General features: G+C 44.7%; 1 protein-coding gene across 6 annotated transcripts in view; it reads left to right on the forward strand.

Moving 5' to 3' along the window:
- LOC147701649 (immunoglobulin superfamily member 1-like) overlaps positions 1 to 22,683 on the forward strand; it is a 932,114-nt gene that overhangs the window by 669,431 nt on the left and 240,000 nt on the right. For 4 of the 6 annotated variants that reach the window (XM_086930279.1, XM_086930277.1, XM_086930280.1 and 1 more), the window contains 2 exons: positions 223 to 528; positions 11,453 to 11,758. The exons of 1 other annotated variant lie outside the window; for it this stretch is intronic. In XM_086930279.1, the coding sequence (XP_086786405.1) occupies positions 223 to 528; positions 11,453 to 11,758 (612 nt within the window). The remainder of the gene's footprint in view (positions 1 to 222; positions 529 to 11,452; positions 11,759 to 22,683) is intronic. One more of the 6 variants, XM_086930278.1, reaches the window with a different exon arrangement.

The raw sequence follows: 22,683 nt of genomic DNA on the forward strand, positions 1-22,683 counted from the left end.
CAAACACAGGAAAACAGTGACCAGGGGATGAAAAGATTCTGCATGTGTGAGACCAGGAGAAAGGACGTGTAGAGTGATGAAAGAAAGAGGCAAGAGTTGGAAACAAAATTAAATATTCAGCAACCTGGGCGATCAATAGGCGCTTGTGAAAAAAGTTGAAAAATGTAAACTCTGATGTCTCACAATACCATTCAACTAAATATTTCTCATTCTTTTTTTCAGAAGTGCCCAAACCGTCCATGCCCAAACCGTCCATCTTTTATGAGACTGTGCATCATGTAAAAGGATCTTACAACATTAACTGCTCAGCACCCCAAGACAAGACAGTAAAAATATTTTTCCTGCACACAGATGGAGAACAAGCAGCTTCAATTGATCGGATTCCCTCGCCTGGGAGCCAGAGCGTTATTTTTCCCATCAGTGGCGTGAATGCTGGAGATGGCACTGAGTACAGGTGCTCCTATCAGATCCAGGACTCCGGAGTATCTGTGGAATCACCACTCAGTGACCCCATACAGATTGGTAAAGGTGAGCTGTGTAATATTTTATGTTTAAAGACAGAGAAAACTAACAGGTGCAAAAAATCAAACACCATTATGATAGTAAGCCCCATGACTTTTGTATGTTCACAAAAAGAGGCTTAGGCATTGTCTATAAAGATTCCCTCTCCAATAAGTGCCAGTAGGACTCCTCAGGTATATTTTAAGAATCATTTATTTCTAGTCCCTCAGAAATGAGTCATAACTCTTCCAAGAGACCTGCCTGATAACCGCCTCCAGGTAAATAACGACATTCCAATATAGAAGTGTTACAAAGTGAATAAGCAGAGGTTCATACAGGGGATCTTTATTATGCTTCTTACACCATCACAAGGTTCTAGTCAGCTGGAGTCAGCTGTGAAATGTTCATCTGACAATTGAGTGGGAACATTCCAAGTGGTGAGAAAGGAAGGGGGAGTGGGACTGATCCAAAGAAGGTCAGAAATGACAACACACCTCCCTTACATGGGAGGAAAGAAAAATAACAAAACCTCACTGTCAGGAAAACCTAAGGAGAGGAAATAAAACAACAGCAAAATACTAAGGTGAAGGGGTATGAACAACACAGGGAAAAGCTACATAGCAATGATAGGAGATGAGACTGTCAAGGATAGCCTACAATACAATAGTCTTTCAAAAATACACATTCTCAAGCAAGAAGGTGAATGAACTTACACTATGGAGTATTTAGGAGAGGACACAAAGTCCAATACATCACTTCATCACGAGAAAGCAGTACAATAAGTGCAAAACTCCAGTACACTATTTCATAACATAATCGTTATGCCAAATAGGAGGAGAACTCATTCTTCCAGATCTCTTAATGCCCTCCTGATCTTTCAATTCTTGCCATATTGTACCCATACTACCTCTATTTTGTGAAAATGTATGAACCGTATTATGTGATATTATTTTATCCATCCCCCAGATGTGGGGCCTGATTCACAGAACTAACTTAAGACAAAATCCTAAACGTACTACTTTTGGTATTCACAGAAGGCATTTAGTAGTAGTAAAGTTAGGATTTTGTCTTAAGTCTGTCTTAAGTCTGTCCTAAGTTTGTCTTAAGTCTGTCTTAAGTCTGTCTTAAGTCTGTCCTAAGTTTGTCTTAACTTTGTCTTAGGTTTGTCTTAAGACTGTCTTAAGACTGTCTTAAGCTGATCTTAAGTATATCTTAAGTTAAACTTAAGACAAAACCCTAACTTTACTCCTACTAAATGCCTTCTGTGAATACCAAAAGTAGTAGGACAGACTTGAGACAGACTTAAGACAAACTTAAGACAAACTTAGGACAGACTTAAGACAGACTTAAGACAGACTTAAGACAAAATCCTAACTTTACTACTACTAAATGCCTTCTGTGAATAACAAAAGTAGTAAGTTTTGGATTTTGTCTTAAGTTAGTTCTGTGAATCGGGCCTGTGGCCATTATCTGATACAACAACATTAACCCCCTAATCAAGATATTTTGAAAGGCACAGAAATCCTGGAATCTTCCCTCCTGTGGGGTTTGGGCAGATCAGCACATACCAGTCTCCTTCCTTAAATGATGGACTCATACATGTGTTATTTCATGATATCCGTTTTTGTATTTCTCATGGTGGATGGGCATTTGTCTCTATATTTTCTCTCTGTCCACTGCAACTGTTGCTTGAACATGAAATAACTTGAGAAAACAAGAGATAAGAGGAATTTGGCAAAACACAAACAGTATGTTGAATTAAACAATGCAGCTGGGAGAACAGTTACAGGTATAGAGTCTGAGGAGTATCTCAATTTACAATTGATCTGAAATGGGTTTTGATACAATGCATAGAATGTCATTAACAGTTCTAGCAATCCTTTTTGGTAAGGATTATGAACTACTGTCTTTGGAGCAATAAAGTAATGTCCTCATTGAGGAATCCCGGTGGGCCTCAACATTGGGTGGACATAATGCAGCCAGTGGATAATGTGTCCAGATGTCCGGCATGGGGAGCGAGTGATCACTACATGTAGTGTGTGTGCTGTGTCCTGATTGTCTATGTGTTCCTAACTTTATGTAGCATCTGACTTTATGGTGTTTTGGGAGCGTGCTACTCCTGCGCCATATTTGCTTTATTGGGGCCAATCTCCCTAGACCATTGTGGTGTTGCTGTGCCTATCTGTGGGATTGACCAGGGGTTTCCTGTTTGCACATTTGTTTGCCGGCTACGTGCCACCCCACCTGTGATCTGTCAATCAGTGAACTCTGGGTCTTAGAGCCTGCCTAACTACAGTTGGGCTTGACGTGGAGTACATAATGGCAAATTTATTAATAAAGAGGCAAATTAGGGCCAGATGCATCAAGCGAAATGCGCTCGCAAAAGGGCCAGATTCTCAGAATCTGGCCCTTTGCGAGTGCAATTTTTGCACTTGGGATGCATCATCCCAAATGCAAAAATCGCAAATAGAGAATTCGCAAAATTGCAATTGTTTGCATTTAAGGAATCTCAAATTGAGATTCCTTAAATGCAATGCATGAAAGTATCAAAAATAGCGAATTCGCTAATATGGCACGCAAATTACCACGAAGTACAACTTCATGGTAATTTGCAAACACTTTGAAAAATGCATTTTTGTGCATTTTTCAAAGTTTCATGTTGCGCACACACATGCCCTAAGGGCATGTGTGTGCGCAACATATGTGCACAGTTCAAATTCAGGGGTGTAACAGGGTGTCCTTTGGACACCCCTGCACCCTTGAACTCGCAATCTCAATTTGCGAATCGCTAATTGCGATTCGCAAATTGAAATTGTCTTCTCATTCATTCCTATGGGCCTCTAGGCCCATAGGAATTAATGGGGAGGTATTCATTAATTGTGACTCGCAATTTGCGAGTCGCAATTAAGTAATTCTAAGGAATCGCTATTTTTATAGTGATTGCTTGATGCATTCCATTTTGCTATTCCTTATTAGCGATTCCTTATTTTTCGCTAATAAGGAATCGCAAAATGGATGCTTGATGCATCTGGCCCTTAGTTTTTGTACATGAATTTATCATTATTCATATTAACATCGACTTTCTCAATATTAATGTTACCATTCTTCTTTTCCTTAACCATGAAGCTGTCATATTAGTTCTAGGGATCCACCCTTCAATTACAGGAAAGGAGAAACCCCAGTGACACAATAAGGCGCTGTACAATAAGTCCACACACTGTCTTGAAGTCCAGTTTTGGTTGACACACCAGTAGCTTCTGTCCTTTGTAAACACTCTTTCACCATTCTATTCCTCCTTTCCACTAACCCGTTAACCTGGAACAATATAGGGCTGTCTAGTGATGACTGATTTGTAGCTCCTCTAGAAAGTCTTTCATAAGGTCAGAGGTGAACTGTAATAATAATAATAATACACATTTGTAAAGCGCGAACAATCACCCGTAAGAGTCTTTAGGTGCTGGGGGCCGTCGGGAAGATTAAGCAAGCTATTCCCAAGAGTCACATAGTGCTAGGCTAATCTGCCGCCTGCACCGGGGATCGAACCGTGATCCCCACATTCCGGAGTCAGTCGCCCTGGCCGCAGCACCACACCTCTTCCTGTACATCGTGGTTGGTTAATAAGGTTTTTGGGGTACCCTCCTCCACAAATACTTCTTTAAGAAAGTTGATTAGGGTTTCTCTGTTTATTTGCTGTAGACATTTTGTAGTGATCCAATGTGAATAATAGTCAAGCAATACCAGGATAGTCCTCTGTCTTAGAGTTTTAAATGTTAATGGGCCATTGGTCTAAGGCTAATAATGTCTACGGCTCAGCAGGGGAAAGAGGAAGGTTCCTGACTTGGTGTGTTTGTCTCTTTTTATGCATTCAAGACATTCTTTCACCACATTGTACACCACAGCATCCATAGCTGGCCACCAATATTAAGAGGACGTCTTATTTTTTGTGAGGCTCCATCCCAAGTGACCTTTGTCAGCTAAATTGATGATCTTGTCTATAACCCCTTCTGGGGATTTATCTTGTGGAGTGGTGTGGCTCACTGGTTAAAGGTGGCAGACCCGGAAGCAGAGAACAGCCCGGGACCAGGCTTCAAATCCTGACGTGGCTGGGTCGTGGACCAGGGTCAGCGGACTCGATAATTCTCGCCTTGGTGCCTACTCTAACCAGGGCAAAAACAACAAGTGATGGACCGAATGTGGATCAATGTCACACATTCCCCCAGTCAAAGGATCTGGGCCCAAATCCATCGTTTTTTTGCACTCCACACCACCCTGGGTTAGACAATGGCGATATGCAAATCAGCTCTGACCCTGTTGCCCCATGGGAACAGTCCAGTCCGAACTACAAAAGCCATGTCCTTCCCAGAACGGAATCAAGCATCCGAGGACCGGACCGGTTTCAAGGTAACACCTCTCATCAGCCCGGCTAGCTTGACTCCAAGTGGTGTGGAGTGCAAAAAAACGATGGATTAGGACCCAGATCTTTTGACTGGGTTGAATGTGTGACATTGATCCTCATTCGGTCCATCACCTGTTGTTTTTGCAAACTCGCTATAAGTGTACTGGGGATGCCCAGACGTGGGTCCCAGGCACTCCACACCACTGGAGTCAAGCTAGCCGGGCTGATGAGAGGTGTTACCTCGAAACCGGTCCGGTCCTCGGATGCTTGATTCCGTTCTGGGAAGGACATGGCTTTTATAGTTCGGACTGGACTGTTCCCATGGGGCACAGGGTCAGAGCTGATTTGCATATCACCATTGTCTAACCCAGGGTGGTGTGGAGTGCAAAAAAACGATGGATTAGGACCCAGATCTTTTGACTGGGTTGAATGTGTGACATTGATCCTCATTCGGTCCATCACCTGTTGTTTTTGCATACTCTAACCAGGGATCACACTCTGCAACTCTGGGCATTAGCTTGTCTCATCTCTACAACGGCCCCCCACGTTCGCCGGGGATGCCTGGTTTCACCTTGGAGATACCCAGTAGGGACCATCTCACAGGGATAGCCAGGACGGGTTCCCCAGCGGTTTACAGAGCCACGACGCCTCAGGGCAGCAGTGCGCTTTACAAGACCACATACATTACATCTTCCTTACTACTATTTGGACAGTTTGGTGGTAATCTAATTTCTACTATCTGGCCAAACCTATTGTACGCATATTGTTAGCAATATCATTTATTCATGTAATCTTCCCATTCATTCCTGTTCACGCTGACTAACTCCAGTAGAACATCATTCTCTTTTGCCTCTGCAATGTCTGTGGTTCAGTCCAGAGGAGCATGTGAAAGAAAATCTGCTAGAATGTTTTACGTTCCAGGAAAATACTGTACTCTGAAGTTGAACCCTTCTAATCCTAATATCCAGCTCAATATTCTTGGTGTGGTCTTGGTCGAGCCTTTGGTGGTGAAAGCGTGCACTAATGGTTTGTGGTCTGAATTGAAAGTAAATGGAATGCTCCACAGGAAAATTTTGAACCGCCCAATAGCATGCTAAGGCCTTCCTTTCGACTACTGAATATCATTTCTCTGCCCCCCTCACCATTTGAGATAGGCTAACTCCTAATAGAATAGAATAGAATAGAAACCATTTGTAAAGCGCCTGGTTACTCAAAAACAGAGTGTCCCCGCGCTGAAGACTGCAAAGGAGCTCAGAGGAATAAACACAGGTAGGTCAGACATGGGCACGGGAAGAGGAAGAGATTAGGTGCGAGGGAAGAGGAACGTTTTCAGTTTTCCTCGAAATCTAATTTCAGAGGGTTCCATACGCATCTCGAGTGGGAGTTCGTTCCAGCCCTTGGCAGCCAGGTATCTGAACGAGGAACCACCCATCTTGGCTCTAGTGATCTTAGGGATTTTGAACAACATCGTACCAGAAGATCTTAGGTTCCTGGTGGGCCGATGTATTGTGAGTAGGCAATGTAGATAACCTGGACCGGTGCCATGGGCTATACGGTGGGCAAAGCATAAAGACTTAAATTTGATTCGCTCCTTGATGGGGAGCCAGTGGAGTTTGGACTAGGCCGATCTCCCTGAGGCCCTTCGAGGAAGCTTGAGCACAAGGCGCGCAGCGGCATTCTGAGCGCACTGGAGTTGGTGGATACCCTTCTTGCTCAAGCCCAGTAGCAAGGCGTTCCCATAGTCCAGATGGGGGGTTACTAGGGCATGGACAATGGTCTTTCTGGAGTCCATGGGAAGGAGGTCTAGTACCTTCCGAAGGACCTTCAGTACGCTGAAGCATCTTGCTGTGACTTTGTTAACATGAGGTTTGTATGAAAGGTTAGAGTCCAATGTTATGCCCAGGTTACGCACTGAAGCCACAGGACAAGGCGGACTGCCCAATTCCGCAGGCCACCTCATGTGAGACCATGCGGAAGAAGATTTTCCTACCACCAGCAGCTCGGTTTGGTCGCCATTAAGGCGAAGGCAATTGTTGTTCATCCAAGCTGCCACGGAAGAGAGACAGTTGGAGAAATTGGTGGCATTTTCACTGTGGTCGGGCGTAAGCCTGAACATCAATTGGGTGTCATCAGCGTAGCTGACAATGCCCACCCCATAAGTCTCAACTATGCGAGCCAGGGGTTCCATATAGATATTAAACAAGGTGGGGCTCAGACTCGAGCCCTGAGGTACCCCATGGCTCGCCTTTCTGAGAGAGGACTTGAAGGGGGGGCAATGCATCTGGAAGTTCCTGTTGACCAGAAAGGACTCCAGCCACGCAAGGGCTGGCCCCTTTACTCCCATTCCAGATAGCCGAGACAGAAGCGTTTATTGCTGGTGTCTGTCATTAACACAGTAGGTCCTCACAACTAAACTGTGACTAGAAGCCTGCAGGTGGACCAGCACACTTGTGGCTATAATGGAATAGAACAGCTGAGATGAAATGAACATTGCATAACGTTCCTCACTAGACAGGCTTAACCAAGGCGTTTCCGCTTGACAGGCTTTAAGGCAAACCTAGACAGGCTTCTTTAATGAGCTGTGCCTGTCAGCCTGTGAACAAAAGCTAAATTCTTATTGGAGTAAACGCTGATTCACCGTGTTTGACACCAGACAGGTTTCCATATTAGCTGTCAACGTGAGTAACCTGTGGCTGAAAATCTTCCCCTCAGCGGCACGCGGCTCAGAAACTGTGAAAGGCATATAGAGTCAAACGGACACAGCACGCTCGCAACTCTGATGAATGCATCATCGGAGCAGAAACAATGCCTGAAATGTGTGAATGTGCTTTTGATTAAGTGTCATGTCGAGGCTATTTTACAAAGCATTTTCTCCGATACTAGCACGGAGGGATCTCGTTGGCCAATGAAAGGTACTTGTAGTGTATGAATTAACCAGCCTTGTTTTACGTGTGCCATTTAATATTAATGGTGTAACCCATTATCTCACAGACCAGGGGTGATATGACAGTATAAACTAATAGTTGCTTCTGTCAAGAAAAGTAAAATTGCTTCAGAACCTTTTGCATTTATCCTGACACCTAGGAAAACCAATTAATGGCATACAGTCCATATTGATTACCATACAGACAAAAGGATAAGACTGACACTATGAGTTCGAATTGTGCCCAATATACTGGAAATCATATATTGTATAAAACAATACATAAACTAATATTTAAAGACACAGGACTGCTCAACAAGATATAAAATTACATACATATGTATGTGCCATATACAAAGTACATTACATAGAACACAATCCAAATAGTAGAACATACAACATTTTTAGCACACAGAGAATAACTTAGTTGGGCATTTGTATGTGCTTAGCATGTATATTCAACCATATGACCTTAATTTTTGGCATATATATGTCAGATACTCGAACAGAATACCTAATCTGTAAGTCAATGTTTCGACCCCCAATAAAAGAGTGTAGCGAACTACTTACAAATTTGGTTAAGAAAGCAGATCCCCAAGGACTTTAGACTATGCCTCAGGTCAGAATGCCCTAGACCTATGCTACCCGCACGGTCACCCAGAAATAATTGCCTTTATTGGAAAGGTGGTCAGGACCCCAGAAAAGGGTTAGACAAGGGTTTACACATGTGCCAAGACCGACTCTTAGACCTTTATCCAAAATATTTGATATGACGGAAGAGGCCTTTGTTGGAAAATCCACTCTTAATGTAGAAGAACTCAGGCAACGCCAATACTGCTTTATCTGTCGAAAGAAGGAAGAGCATCCTTCTAAAAATTGACTCCAAATTGGTAGAACTCGCCAACGATGAAGGAGGACAGGAAGCCAATGGACTACTTTTCGGCGATGATTTTATCAAAGAAATGACCAAGTATGTAGGCAGCACTTCCCATAAAGTCCTGTAACTCTCCAGGCCATCATTCTCAGTTCTCCTGATAAAACTATATCGTGCAGTTCTCCTGAAGGACCTAGAAGAATTTCCGGGAATACAGGTAATAAAACCGGAAAGTCCACTAGCATTTCTAACATAGGGTACCACACCTGATACTTCCAAAGGGGGGTCACAAGAACCAGAGAAACCTTCCATATGAGGACCATTGCTGCTACTCGAGTAATCATCAAAAAGGGGGAAAGTCTTTCCCCCCTATCTTGCCAGAAAGCATCTTTGCCTGCGGATTCCGGATCCAGATGCCAACTGAAGAAAGTCTCTAGTTGGGTATTGAGTCTGTCTGCAAAGAGATTTACTTGGCAAGGACCCAGGATGTCCATCAGAGCTAGGAACTTCCCTGTTCGGACGCCAATTAGACAAGTCACAGTGATTCCAAGAAAACCAATCTGCCTCTAAATTGTTCAACCCAGGGATGTGTTCCGCCTGAACTGCAATATTCTGTTTGAGACAATAATCCCAAAATACTTTTGCCAAATCTGCCAGATCCTTCCATTTAGGCCCTCCTAGCTTGTTGACATATCTTACCACGGAGACATTGTCCATTAGTAAGAGAATTGAACATCTGGCAGTGTCCCTTACAAAACTTTTTATAGCAAAGGAGCCTGCTAGGAGTTCCAAACAGTTTATATGTAGACTCCTTTCTTCTTCCTTCCAAAGACCACCAGTAGAAACTGAGCCACAGTTCCCACCCCATCCTGACAAACTCGCATCTGATGCTATCACCAGGTCCGGGAGAGACCCAAAGATAGCTCTCCCATTCCATGCCTCCATATTTTTAAACCACCAATCTATTTCTTCCCTTGCTTCTTGGGAGAGTGTTATTTCCTCAGAATAACTTAAGCCATCTCTTAGGTGTTTGCTATTCAGGCGCTGGAGTGCCAGGTAGTTCAAGGGACCAGGAAAATGGCTTAAGATTCTTTTATCAACAACAGTAGAGGGTCCCTGTATAAATTATTTACCGGGAGAGGGAGGAAGGGAAACACAATTGGCGTCTTCGCTTTTTTTCCTTTGTTTTGTTGCTATATATATGAATTTGTGTATAGTTTTATGTACTGTTCTTCGTTCTTTTTTCTAATTTTATAGGAGTTGAGTGGTGTCTGATAGGTTTAACTGGAATGGTTGATTGGTTGGTAGAAATTTTTGAATGAATGACTGAATTTGGTTGGTTCTAATGTTTTTGTGGGGCTTGTATAGATAGTGTTGTACAGAATTAAATGTATATAATGATGATGTTTTTTCCTATGAAGAATTTTGTGAAGAAACAATGAATAAATAAGAATATGTTTTTCTAAATAATTCTTGTATTGGGACAATGTTGATTTATATGTTGGATACATTACCTGAATATTAGGTTGATACCATGGAAAGGTTAGTTCTTGTTCGATTAAGATTATTTTATCGCACCTTTCTTTAATAGGCCTTGAACCTCTTTGTTGACTAGTTCTGATAACTCTTCATTGAACTTTTTTATCTCCGGGATATGGTTTTGCACGGGAACCCCTACAAAGTCTATCTGGTAGCCCAAAACGGTCTCCAGCACCCAAGGGTCTTATGTTATTGATAGCCAGTTTTCTGCAAACTGAGCTAACCTCCCACCTATCTTTATAGGGATAACGGAAAGGTCTTGACCTATCTGAGGCTCTGCAACGACGGTCGCCTCGTTGTCCTCTTCCTCTAAACCCTTGTCTCTGAGGGTAGCTGCTTGTATATGAGTTTTGGGATTGGTAGAGAATCGGTCTAAATCCCCTCTGAAAGGAGGCCCTTGACACCTTGGCCTCTGCCAGTTAATCGGCCTCATGATCGCCCGGCTGCGCCAAAAACACGCCTGTCAAATACCTTCTTAATCTCCCTTTGAGATTTTTGTAGGGAGCTAAAGGTACCTGCATACTTGGTTATTTCTTTGATAAAATCATCGCTAAAAAATAGTGCATTGGCTTCCTGTCCTCCTTCATTGTTGACGAGTTCTACCAATTTGAGGTCAATTTTTAGAAGGATGCTCTTCCTTCTTTTGACAGATAAAGCAGTATTGGCGTTGCTTATAAGGAATATTGCTAAATAATATTTTCATATGTTAATTGATAGTCCCGGCACAGATAATATTCTGTCTCATTATTGGGTGTCATTAGTTTTTGTTCAACAATTAACACTAAGGTTTGAAAATAGAGCATAGACTACATATGAGGGCTACCTCCAGTGGCTACAAGTAGCCTGCTCAGTGGTAAAGAAGAGATCCTCAATTGTAATAAGACTTGTGCTTAATTTGTTCTGATATTTGCAGGTGGTGGGCACCAAGATTTATTTGCCATCATCAGACTTTGGCCAAAGCAAGAGAGAGAAAAGTAGAAAGGGGAGAAAGAATGACAAACACAAACACAGGAGAACAGTGACCAGGGGATAAAAAGAATCTGCATGTGTGAGACAAGGAGAAAGGACATGTAGAGTGATGAAAGAAAGAGTCAAGAGTTGGAAACAAAATTAAATATTAGTAACCTGGGCGATCAGCGCTTGTGAAAAAAGTTGAAAAATGTAAACTCTGATGTCTCACAATACCATTCAACTAAATATTTCTCATTGTTTTTTTCAGAAGTGCCCAAACCGTCCATGCCGAAACCGTCCATCTTCTATGAGACTGTGCATCATGTGAAAGGATCTTACAACATTAACTGCTCAGCAGCACAAGACAAGACAGTAAAAATATTTTTCCTGCACACAGATGGAGAACAAGCAGCTTTAATTGATCGCACTCCCTCGCCTGGGAGCCAGAGCGTTATTTTTCCCATCAGTGGCGTGAATGCTGGAGATGGCACTGAGTACAGGTGCTCCTATCAGATCCAGGACTCCGGAGTATCTGTGGAATCACCACTCAGTGACCCCATACAGATTGGTAAAGGTGAGCTGTGTAATAGTTTATGTTTAAAGACAGAGAAAACTAAAAGGTGCAAAAACATCAAACACCATTATGATAGTAAGCCCCATGACTTTTGTATGTTCACAAAACGAGGCTTAGGCATTGTCTATAAAGATTGCCTCTCCAATAAGTGCCAGTAGGACTCCTCAGGTATATTATAAGAATCATTTATTTCTAGTCCCTCAGAAATGAGTCATAACTCTTCCAAGAGACCTGCCTGATAACCTCCTCCAGGTAAATAACGACATTCCAATATAGAAGTGTTACAAAGTGAAGAAGCAGGGGATCTTTATTATGCTTCTTACATCATCACAAGGTTCCAGTCAGCTGGAGTCAGCTGTGAAATGTTCGTCTGACAATTGAGTGGGAACATTCCAAGTGGTGAGAAAGGAAGGGGGAGAGCGACTGATCCAAAGAAGGTCAGAAATTACAACACACCTCCGTTACACGGGAGGAAAAAAAAATTACAAAACCTCACTGCCAGGAAACCCTAAGGAGAGGAAATAAAACAACAGCAAGATACTAAGGTGAAGGGGTATGAACAACACAGGGAAAAACTACATAACAATGATAAAAAATGGAACTATCAAGGATAGCCTACAATACAATAGTCTTTCAAAAATACACATTCTCAAGCAAGAAGGAGAATGAACTTACACTATGGAGTATTTAGGAGAGGACACAAAGTCAAGTACATCACTTCATTACGAGAAAGCAGTACAATAAGTGCAAAACTCTAGTATATTATTTCATAACATAATTGTTATGCCAAATAGGAGGAGAACTCACTCTTCCAGATCTCTTAATGCCCTCCTGATCTTTCACTTCTTGCCCTTTTGTACCCATACTACCTCTATTTTGTGAAAATGTATGAACCGGATTATATGATAATATTTTATCCATCCCCCAGATGTGGGGCCCGATTCACAGAACTAACTTAAGACAAAATCCTAAACGTACTACTTTTGGTAGTCACAGAAGGCATTTAGTGGTAGTAAAGTTAGGATTTTGTCTTAAGTCTGTTTTGAGTCTGGCTTAAGTCTGTCCTAAGTTTGTCTTAAGTCTGTCTTAAGTCTGTCTTAAGTCTGTCTTAAGTCTGTCTTAAGTCTGCCCTAAGTTTGTCTTAAGTTTGTCTTAAGACTGTCTTAAGTCAATCTTAAGTCTGTCTTAAGTTATACTTAAGACAAAACCCTAACTTCACTACTACTAAATGCCTTCTGTGAATACCAAGTAGTAGGACAGACTTAAGACAGACTTAAGACAGACTTAAGACAAACTTAAGACAAACTTAAGACAAACTTAAGACAAACTTAGGACAGACTTAGGACAGACTTAAGACAGACTTATGACAGACTTAAGACAAAATCCTAACTTTACTACTACTAAATGCCTTCTGTGAATAACAAAAGTAGTACGTTTGGGATGTTGTCTTAGGTTAATTCTGTGACTCGGGCCTGTGGCCATTATCTGATACAACAACATTATCCCCCTAATCAAGATATTTTGAAAGGCACAAAAACCTGTAATCTTCCCTCCTGCGTGATTTGGGCAGATCAGCACATACCAGTCCCCTTCCTTAAATGATGGACTCATTTTTGTTTGAATATTTTTTTATTATTATTATTGCATTTCGTGCATAAGGTTACATGAGAACTACAAAGAAAACAGCAATCATGTTAAACAGAACAGGTATTATTTTTTGTCAATATCCGTCCCTTATACCCAACAAGAGGAAGGAATATGGCATATATAACAAACATGGCTGTGTAAGGATATCCGTAAGCATCAACAGTTTGCTGTAATAATCACCATTGCCACACGGAACCTGTAAGGCAAACAAGCGGGTTAAGGCACCTCTTTCATTAAACAGGCCATACAGGAGCAGTTTAGAACCCTCATGGTCCTGCAGACTAGCTCGGGTGCACTCTGACCAAGAGGCGCCATCTTAACCAGAAGGTGTGTCATAACAAATAAGGTCCGGACAGTGTGCGTGTTTCAGTGTGTCAGGTCACTTCAATCGCACTGCAATGTCCCCGTTCCCAAGAGCGTGCCTCCCGTTCGTTACCCAAGTAAAGCACTCTCGCCTCTGGGCGCTTCAATGTATCAGCATACCACAATCCGCATGAGTGGCCACCAAGCGAGGCCCAGAGGGATCCATGGCTGAGTCAATATTCAATACCTTTCATTCAAAAAAACGGGGGGGAACCATGGAACCGAAACTCATAAAAAACAGGAACTGAATTTTATGCAAGATCAAAACAAACGGGAGATAACACGGGTAAGCACGGGTGTGTGTGAGTCTCCATCAACAGTGTAAGCCGGTTAGTGTGACAGTCCATTGTCACGGCGGGGGGGATCTCCACTGGAGCTGCATTGCTCAGGGCTACGCAGGTGCGTCCGTGTGAGCGCCCGTCAGTGAGGCTTGCCCACCCGTGAGAGCACAAGTGCAAACATATCACGAGGGGCAGTCTCCTGTCCTAGTGTCGTTACTGAAGTGGTAGGTAAAGGGATGTGTGCTTAAGTGATACCTCCCTGTAGACACGCCCGGTGGAAAGCGGCCAGGGCGTCATCCCAGGCCTGGGCTATGGGGTACGTACGGGTGCCCGCAGTCTCCTCCCTGTGTAGGGCTATGCTCTCCGCTCTCGCCCAGTTGTCAAAGGAGATGCGCCAGTGTATAGCTTGCGGGGGCTCAACGTTCTTCCAGCGCTTGGTGATGAGTCTCTTTGCACTGATTAGACCAAGATCCCAAAATCTGGCCGAAACCTTCGTCATCTTTGTCCGCCTGTAAAGGCCCAACAAACAAGCCTCCCATGTGTGAGGCAATCCTCCTCCCAACCCCGCCGCCAGTGTAGACGACATCGCTACCCAGTAGTCGTGCAGGGAAGGGCAGGCCCAGAGCATGTGCATGAAATCTGCATCCACCAGCGCGCACCTGGGACATGCAGTTGTGACTAGCCCAAAATAGCGATTTATCTTATCCGGGGATAAATACGCCCGGTGTATTATATAATAATGAATACGTTTAAAGCGGGAATTGCGTGGGATATTGAGAGTACTAGCAAGTATCTGAGCCCATTCTTTGTCGGTCCTGTCCCGCCCTCTATCCACGGTCCATTTATCTCGCAAACGCTGTGGGGAAAGCTGTGTGTGTGTGTGTGTAAGGTTTGCGCAAGCCAATGCACCAAGTGGGAACCGTTCCCCATCACATGTAAATACTGTATCAGCAGATGGGTCGGCAATTCTTCCGCAAGATCACCCCAAGCACATGCCAACGCGCGCGTGAGTGCTGCATGTGTAAGGAATTGTCCCGCAGGCAGTCCCGTGTCAGCAGCCAGCGTCTCAAACGGAATTAAAGCACCTTCCTTGTATAGGTCGCCCAGTGTGTCTATTTCGACCCGTGCCCAACTGCTCAGCGCCGCTTCCGTGAGCGCACCGCCTTCCCAGGGTGTCCCCTGTAATGGCAGATTAGGGGCGTACGGTTTGGTGCGGTGTGTGAGTTTCAGGCTTCGTATGTAACATTTCCGCGCCACAGCCAGATGTATCTGTGCAGGGCAGCGGGATTTTGTCAGTGGATGAAACAGCGCATGTATCTGGGCAGCATTCATGACCACCATATCCGTGGCAGTGTCACACAGGTTCTTCCCACTCAACCAATAGGCTACCCACTGCAATTGTGCAGCTAGGTAGTATAACTCCTGGTTGGGGACGGCCAATCCGCCAGTCTCCACCGAAGCATAAAGCGGCTGTAGCGCAACCCTGGGTCGCCTCGCGTTCCAGATCAGCCTCCTGATCAGAGTCTCCAGTTCACGAAACACGCGGGTAGGGACATAGACCGACAGATTGGCATAGAAATACAATAATCTGGGCAAAACCACCATTTTCGACTCGGGACGTTGAGCGGGAGGGAGTTCCAAAATGCTACCTGCGCTGTGAGCGAAGAAACCGCCCGCATCAAGTTACCGTCCAGCACGTCAGCGGGGTCCCGGTATATAAAGATCCCCAGATATCGAAAGGTGGTAGAGTGCCACGCGAGCCGCTCTCCCAGAACTGTAATATCACGTTCCGGCGTATCGGCGTTAAAGGGGTACACGCCTGACTTTGCCCAGTTAACATTAAGCCCCGACATGTCTCCGAATATGCAGAATATGTCGGAAAGCTCCGGTGGGAAACTGGTCACATCTCTGATATAGAGTAATAGATCGTCTGCATATAGCGATACCGCATGTGTCCCGTCAGCTAGCGGAATGCCCCAGTTCTCGCCCGAGGCTCGAAGTAGGACCGCCAGAGGCTCCATCAGAAGAGCAAAGATAAGGGGGGAGAGGGGGCACCCCTGCCTAGTACCCCTGCGTACCCGAATAAGTTCGGAGAGCAATTTGCCTGTTCGAACGTGCACCGTGGGCCCCCGGTACTGGCGCTCCACCAGCTGAAGAAAGCCGTCACCCAAGTCGTATTTATGCAACACCGACATAAGGTAGGGCCACTCCACAGAGTCAAATGGACAAGAGTAGGCACCAGCGGTGCCAACTGCTGGGCCAATGTAGACGCCAGGAGCTTATAATCCGTGTTGAGGAGGGCTAGCGGCCTGTACGAGCCCATCTTGGTCCCGTCTCTGCCCGGCTTCATGAGAGATATGAGGTTTGCCTTGTTTAGTCTGGGTGGAAGGGCCCCAAATACACGCAGCAGTTCCGGAATTAATATAAGAGAGAAGGCCTTATAAAGCGGGTAATCCGTCCGGACCCGGCGTTTTCCCGTTGGATAGGGAGAATATATCTGTTCGAAGTTCCTCCGATTTGAGCGGCCCACCCAGGTCATCGCGCTGCGCGTCAGTGATCTCCGGCAGGGGCAGGGCAAATAGATATGCCGAGATCTGGTCGGCAGTGGCCTGCATACGGGAGCAATAAAGGTCCTCAAAGTGTGATGTGAAGGCATCATGGTTGGCCCTTTGCGTATACACAATGGTTTCTGGGGCTGCATGTATAGCCATCACCGGGGTGGTTTGGGTATCCCGCCTGATTAGCCATGATAGTAGCTTGCCTGGCTTGTCCCCAAAGTTATGTGTGCATGCTGAGTGTGCAGCGCAGTTCAAGTGCTTCAATCTATCAAGTGGTAATGCGTGCCGCTCCCTAGTTGCCAGCAAGGTCCCATCATCACCCTCAACCGCCTCTCGCTCCGCATCCAACAGTTCAGATTCAACACGCGTGAGCTCTCTTTCGATCTGTTTCCGCATTCCCACTTGTGTGCCCAAACAGTGACCTCTGATGACAACCTTAAACGCGTCCCATTCTAGTTGTGGGGAGGAGGCAGTGTGATTGTTTTCCTCAAAATATTGCAGGAGGCGTGTCTCAAGTTCTCCCCTAAACGGGGCATCCAGTAGTGTGTCTGGCTGGAGCCGCCAAGTGAGTGCGGCCCAAATAGCAGGAGTCCGTGACTTGGGGGAGGAGGTCGCTCGACAGCATGTATCTGTCTAATCTGACATGTAGTGTGTGGGCCCCGGAATAGTATGAATACAACTTTGTGTGGGGATTGCGCTTTCTCCAAGCATCATGAATATCCCACTGCCCGGCTCAGTCCGTGAGTGCCCTCATGGCCCCGCTCACCGGAGCGCTGGCCAAGGGGGGGAACGATCGGTCCAGTGCAATGTCTAGGACACAGTTGTAGTCGCCCCCCAGCAAGAATGGTATACCATGCCATGGTGCGAGCACTGCTGACAATCGTGTGAAGAAGTGGGCCTGGTCAGTGTTAGGGGCATAAAGGGAGGCCAGAACAATGGGTTGCCCATCTAGAATACCTTGTAGAACCACGTACCTGCCCTCTGTGTCTACTGTACAGTGGGAAAGCGCAAAGGGAACCCCAGGGCGCACCCAGACCAATGCCCCCCGCGCGTAAGCTGAGTGTCCGGTGGCATACAACTGTCCCCGCCATCTGCGGCGGAGTGCGAGCGTCTCCGGTCCAGTCAGATGAGTCTCCTGTAATAGTGCTATTTGTATATGGTGTCTCTTAAGGTAAGAAAAGATATGGTAGCGGCGGGATGGCGTGTGCATTCCCCGCACGTTCCATGTGCAGAATTTAATCGCAGCCATTCTATGTACGTGGTATCAGTGTTACCCCCGTCCACCCTCCGCTAATCACCCACACCAGCCCATGTCCGCACAGACCGTTATGCACAGCACCAATATATCGCCACACACACCCGTGACTCTGGCGGAAAATGTGAGGGAAGAACAAAGGAACAAACAGTTCTGAAAACAAGTAAAACAATAATACAATACCAAAAGGTCGACAGCAAAACATGTTATCGTCCAAACGCTCTAGGGAGCTGAAGAAACCGTGAGTTCGAGGAGACGTCACTGAGCACTCAGTTCTGTCGCTATTAGCGCATCATGTGATCAGGTGGATGATGCCTCCCCCCACAGGCTTCACAAGGCCCCTAGCCAGGTCGCAGCGGGTGTCACTGCGTCTCAGGACCACAAGACAGGCAGGCTCCGGCGCCTCCCACGTAGTTTGGTTTGCCCTGTTCCCATCATGCACTGGGACAGGAACAGACTAATTTGCATGTAGCCAGGTTCTGAGCTGGGATGGTGCAGTGAGCTAAAAAACGGTGATGGATCAAGCCCTGATCTTTGGACTGGGTAAGAGTGGTCTGTTTAATTCAGACACTCTGTTCATCACCACCCCCTTTTCTGAATCATTTTGTCCACCATAAGCGTGGAAGGGTATACTCACATGTGGTGCACAGACAAAATATCGACTCCAAAATATCGACTGGACATAATATCGAGTTTTAAATATAGACTGGATAAAATATCGACTGGACATAATATTGACTACAAAAATATCGTTTTTCAGGTAAGTGAAGTAATATCGACTGTATAAAATATTGATAGCAAAAATATCGAATTTTTAATAATATATAATATTTTATAGTGTATTTTTATGTAATAATATGTGTGAAAAGTGTGTATTAATGTTATAAAATATTTTATTAAATGAATTTTGTTTTTTTAATAATTGCGTAATGTAATTCTGTAGCGGGTTGTGGGTTTATAGGGGAATAGGGTGGGAAGTAATTGAATAATAATTAATTAATTAATATATGTTTGTAAATATTTATAATTAATAATTAATTGATAATTAATTAATAATAATTAGTTAATTAATTAATATAATTTTGTACATATTCTGTATTAGTAATTAATTGGTAATTAATTAATTGTAATTAGTTAATTACATTAATTAGAGTACATTTTAATATATATAAATTTGTGTTATTGTTAAGTAATTAATTGGGAAAAAATAATATTAATTATTAAAATAATTACAGCTAATGTGCTAATATATTTACTTTATTGTTATTGTTAATTAATAATTATTTGGTAATTAAATAATATTGATACATTTTGGGTAAAGGAGTATTTTTAGGGTTCAGGGTCAGTTTTCAGTTTTTGGGTAAAGGGGCATTTTTAGGGTTCAGGGTCAGTTTTTAGTTTTTGGGTAAAGGGGCATTTTTAGGGTTCAGGGTCAGTTTTCAGTTTTTGGGTAAAGGGGCATTTTTAGGGTTCAGGGTCAGTTTTTAGTTTTTGGGTAAAGGGGCATTTTTAGGGTTCAGGGTCAGTTTTCAGTTTTTGGGTAAAGGGGCATTTTTAGGGTTCAAGGTCAGTTTTCAGTTTTTGGGTAAAGGGGCATTTTTAGGGTTCAGGGTCAGTTTTCAGTTTTTGGGTAAAGGGGCATTTTTAGGATTCAGGGTCAGTTCTTAGTTTTTGGGTAAAGGGGTATTTTTAGGGTTCAGGGTCAGTTTTGGGTTTTTGGGTAAAGGGGTATATTTTAGGGTTCAGGGTCAACAAATAAGATTGTAAAAAAATATTTTTATTATTTTCATTTATTATTTAATTATTATAATTTAATTTAAGTATTTTTAAGTATATTTTAGTAATTAAAATTTAATATTAATTTAATTTAACACTGTTTTTAATAAAGTCGATATTTTTTACATCTATATTATTGTTAACGATATTTTGTACTCAATATTTTTGTACTTACCTGTTTGTAGATACAAACTCGATATTTTGACTGTCGATATTTTGTCCACGATATTTTGGCAAGTCGATATTTTGTCCCTCGATATTATTTCAGTGATCCCTCAGATGTGAGTCCCTTGCTCATTGCACCATCAGGATTCAAGCAAGCCGGGCCGACGACGGCTGAAATGCCAGAAACCGGTCCCCGGAAGCTTGTTTCCTTCCCAGTATAAGAATTGGCTTGGTAGTTTGGTTTGTCCTGTTCCCATCATGCACTGGGACAGGAACAGACTAATTTGCATGTAGCCAGATTCTGAGCTGGGATGGTGCAGTGAGCTAAAAAACGGTGATGGATCAAGCCCCTATCTTTGGACTGGGTAAGAGTGGTCTGTTTAATTCAGACACTCTGTTCATCACCACCCCCTTTTCTGAATCATTTTGTCCACCATAAGCGTGGAAGGGTATACTCAGATGTGAGTCCCTTGCTCATTGCACCATCAGGATTCAAGCAAGCCGGGCCGACGACGGCTGAAATGCCAGAAACCGGTCCCCGGAAGCTTGTTTCCTTCCCAGTAAAAGAATTGGCTTGGTAGTTTGGTTTGCCCTGTTCCCATCATGCACTGGGACAGGAACAGACTAATTTGCATGTAGCCAGGTTCTGAGCTGGGATGGTGCAGTGAGCTAAAAAACGGTGATGGATCAAGCCCTGATCTTTGGACTGGGTAAGAGTGGTCTGTTTAATTCAGACACTCTGTTCATCACCACCCCCTTTTCTGAATCATTTTGTCCACCATAAGCGTGGAAGGGTATACTCAGATGTGAGTCCCTTGCTCATTGCACCATCAGGATTCAAGCAAGCCGGGCCGACGACGGCTGAAATGCCAGAAACCGGTCCCCGGAAGCTCGTTTCCTTCCCAGTATAAGAATTGGCTTGGTAGTTTGGTTTGCCCTGTTCCCATCATGCACTGGGACAGGAACAGACTAATTTGCATGTAGCCAGGTTCTGAGCTGGGATGGTGCAGTGAGCTAAAAAACCGTGATGGATCAAGCCCTGATCTTTGGACTGGGTAAGAGTGGTCTGTTTAATTCAGACACTCTGTTCATCACCACCCCCTTTTCTGAATCATTTTGTCCACCATAAGCGTGGAAGGGTATACTCAGATGTGAGTCCCTTGCTCATTGCACCATCAGGATTCAAGCAAGCCGGGCCGACGACGGCTGAAATGCCAGAAACCGGTCCCCGGAAGCTTGTTTCCTTCCCAGTATAAGAATTGGCTTGGTAGTTTGGTTTGCCCTGTTCCCATCATGCACTGGGACAGGAACAGACTAATTTGCATGTAGCCAGGTTCTGAGCTGGGATGGTGCAGTGAGCTAAAAAACGGTGATGGATCAAGCCCTGATCTTTGGACTGGGTAAGAGTGGTCTGTTTAATTCAGACACTCTGTTCATCACCACCCCCTTTTCTGAATCATTTTGTCCACCATAAGCGTGGAAGGGTATACTCAGATGTGAGTCCCTTGCTCATTGCACCATCAGGATTCAAGCAAGCCGGGCCGACGATGGCTGAAATGCCAGAAACCGGTCCCCGGAAGCTTGTTTGCTTCCCAGTATAAGAATTGGCTTGGTAGTTTGGTTTGCCCTGTTCCCATCATGCACTGGGACAGGAACAGACTAATTTGCATGTAGCCAGGTTCTGAGCTGGGATGGTGCAGTGAGCTAAAAAACGGTGATGGATCAAGCCCTGATCTTTGGACTGGGTAAGAGTGGTCTGTTTAATTCAGACACTCTGTTCATCACCACCCCCTTTTCTGAATCATTTTGTCCACCATAAGCGTGGAAGGGTATACTCAGATGTGAGTCCCTTGCTCATTGCACCATCAGGATCCAAGCAAGCCGGGCCGACGACGGCTGAAATGCCAGAAACCGGTCCCCGGAAGCTTGTTTCCTTCCCAGTATAAGAATTGGCTTGGTAGTTTGGTTTGCCCTGTTCCCATCATGCACTGGGACAGGAACAGACTAATTTGCATGTAGCCAGGTTCTGAGCTGGGATGGTGCAGTGAGCTAAAAAACGGTGATGGATCAAGCCCTGATCTTTGGACTGGGTAAGAGTGGTCTGTTTAATTCAGACACACTGTTCATCACCACCCCCTTTTCTGAATCCCACGGGGGCGAGGCAATCCCAACAGGACCCCAGCAATGGACAACGCAGGCAAAGGGGGTCTCCCTGCAGGGTACAAAGAGTCTCAGTTCCATACCAAATGGGCCAGAATATCCGAGCAAGCTTCAGTGAATAAAGTCAGTGGTCTGTGGGGTGACATCTGGTAGATCCGCTGACACCTGCGAGTCCGACAGTCCATATATACGCTCATCATCACTCGGGATGTGGCGGGGGCTAGACTCCAAATTTGAGCCCGCTTCCAGCGAGCCACTGATTACTGCCACCATCCGCAGAGCGTCCTGTTGTTTGCTGTGTACGAGCTCGACTGGGGGGCCTATATCTGACTCATTCCTCCCTCGCCCAGGCGGCGAGGGTCTTCGGTGGCGACGATGTCGGGGCCCTCGGCTGTGCCACATATTTGATGTCGATGGCATTGTGCGGGGCTCCGTGTCGGTGCTCGAGTCCAGCCAAGCCTCCACTGCCTCTGGGGTGTCGAAAAAATGGGTCTTATCCTGGGCTACCACACGCAGCCGGGCTGGAAAGAGCAGAGAGTATTTCAGCGCTAGACTGCGAAGACGTCGTTTCACTGCCAAAAAGGAGTGCCTTTGGCGCTGTACCTGAATAGTGTAATCAGGGAATAACATAATCGTAGCGTTCTCAACAGCTTCCTAGTCTCACGCAGTATGGCGTCGCGGTTGCGATAGTTCAGGACTCGGATAAGCATGGGTCTTGGG

This window comes from Lissotriton vulgaris, chromosome 7 (assembly GCF_964263255.1).
Source record: "Lissotriton vulgaris chromosome 7, aLisVul1.2, whole genome shotgun sequence".
Taxonomy (NCBI): domain Eukaryota; kingdom Metazoa; phylum Chordata; class Amphibia; order Caudata; family Salamandridae; genus Lissotriton; species Lissotriton vulgaris.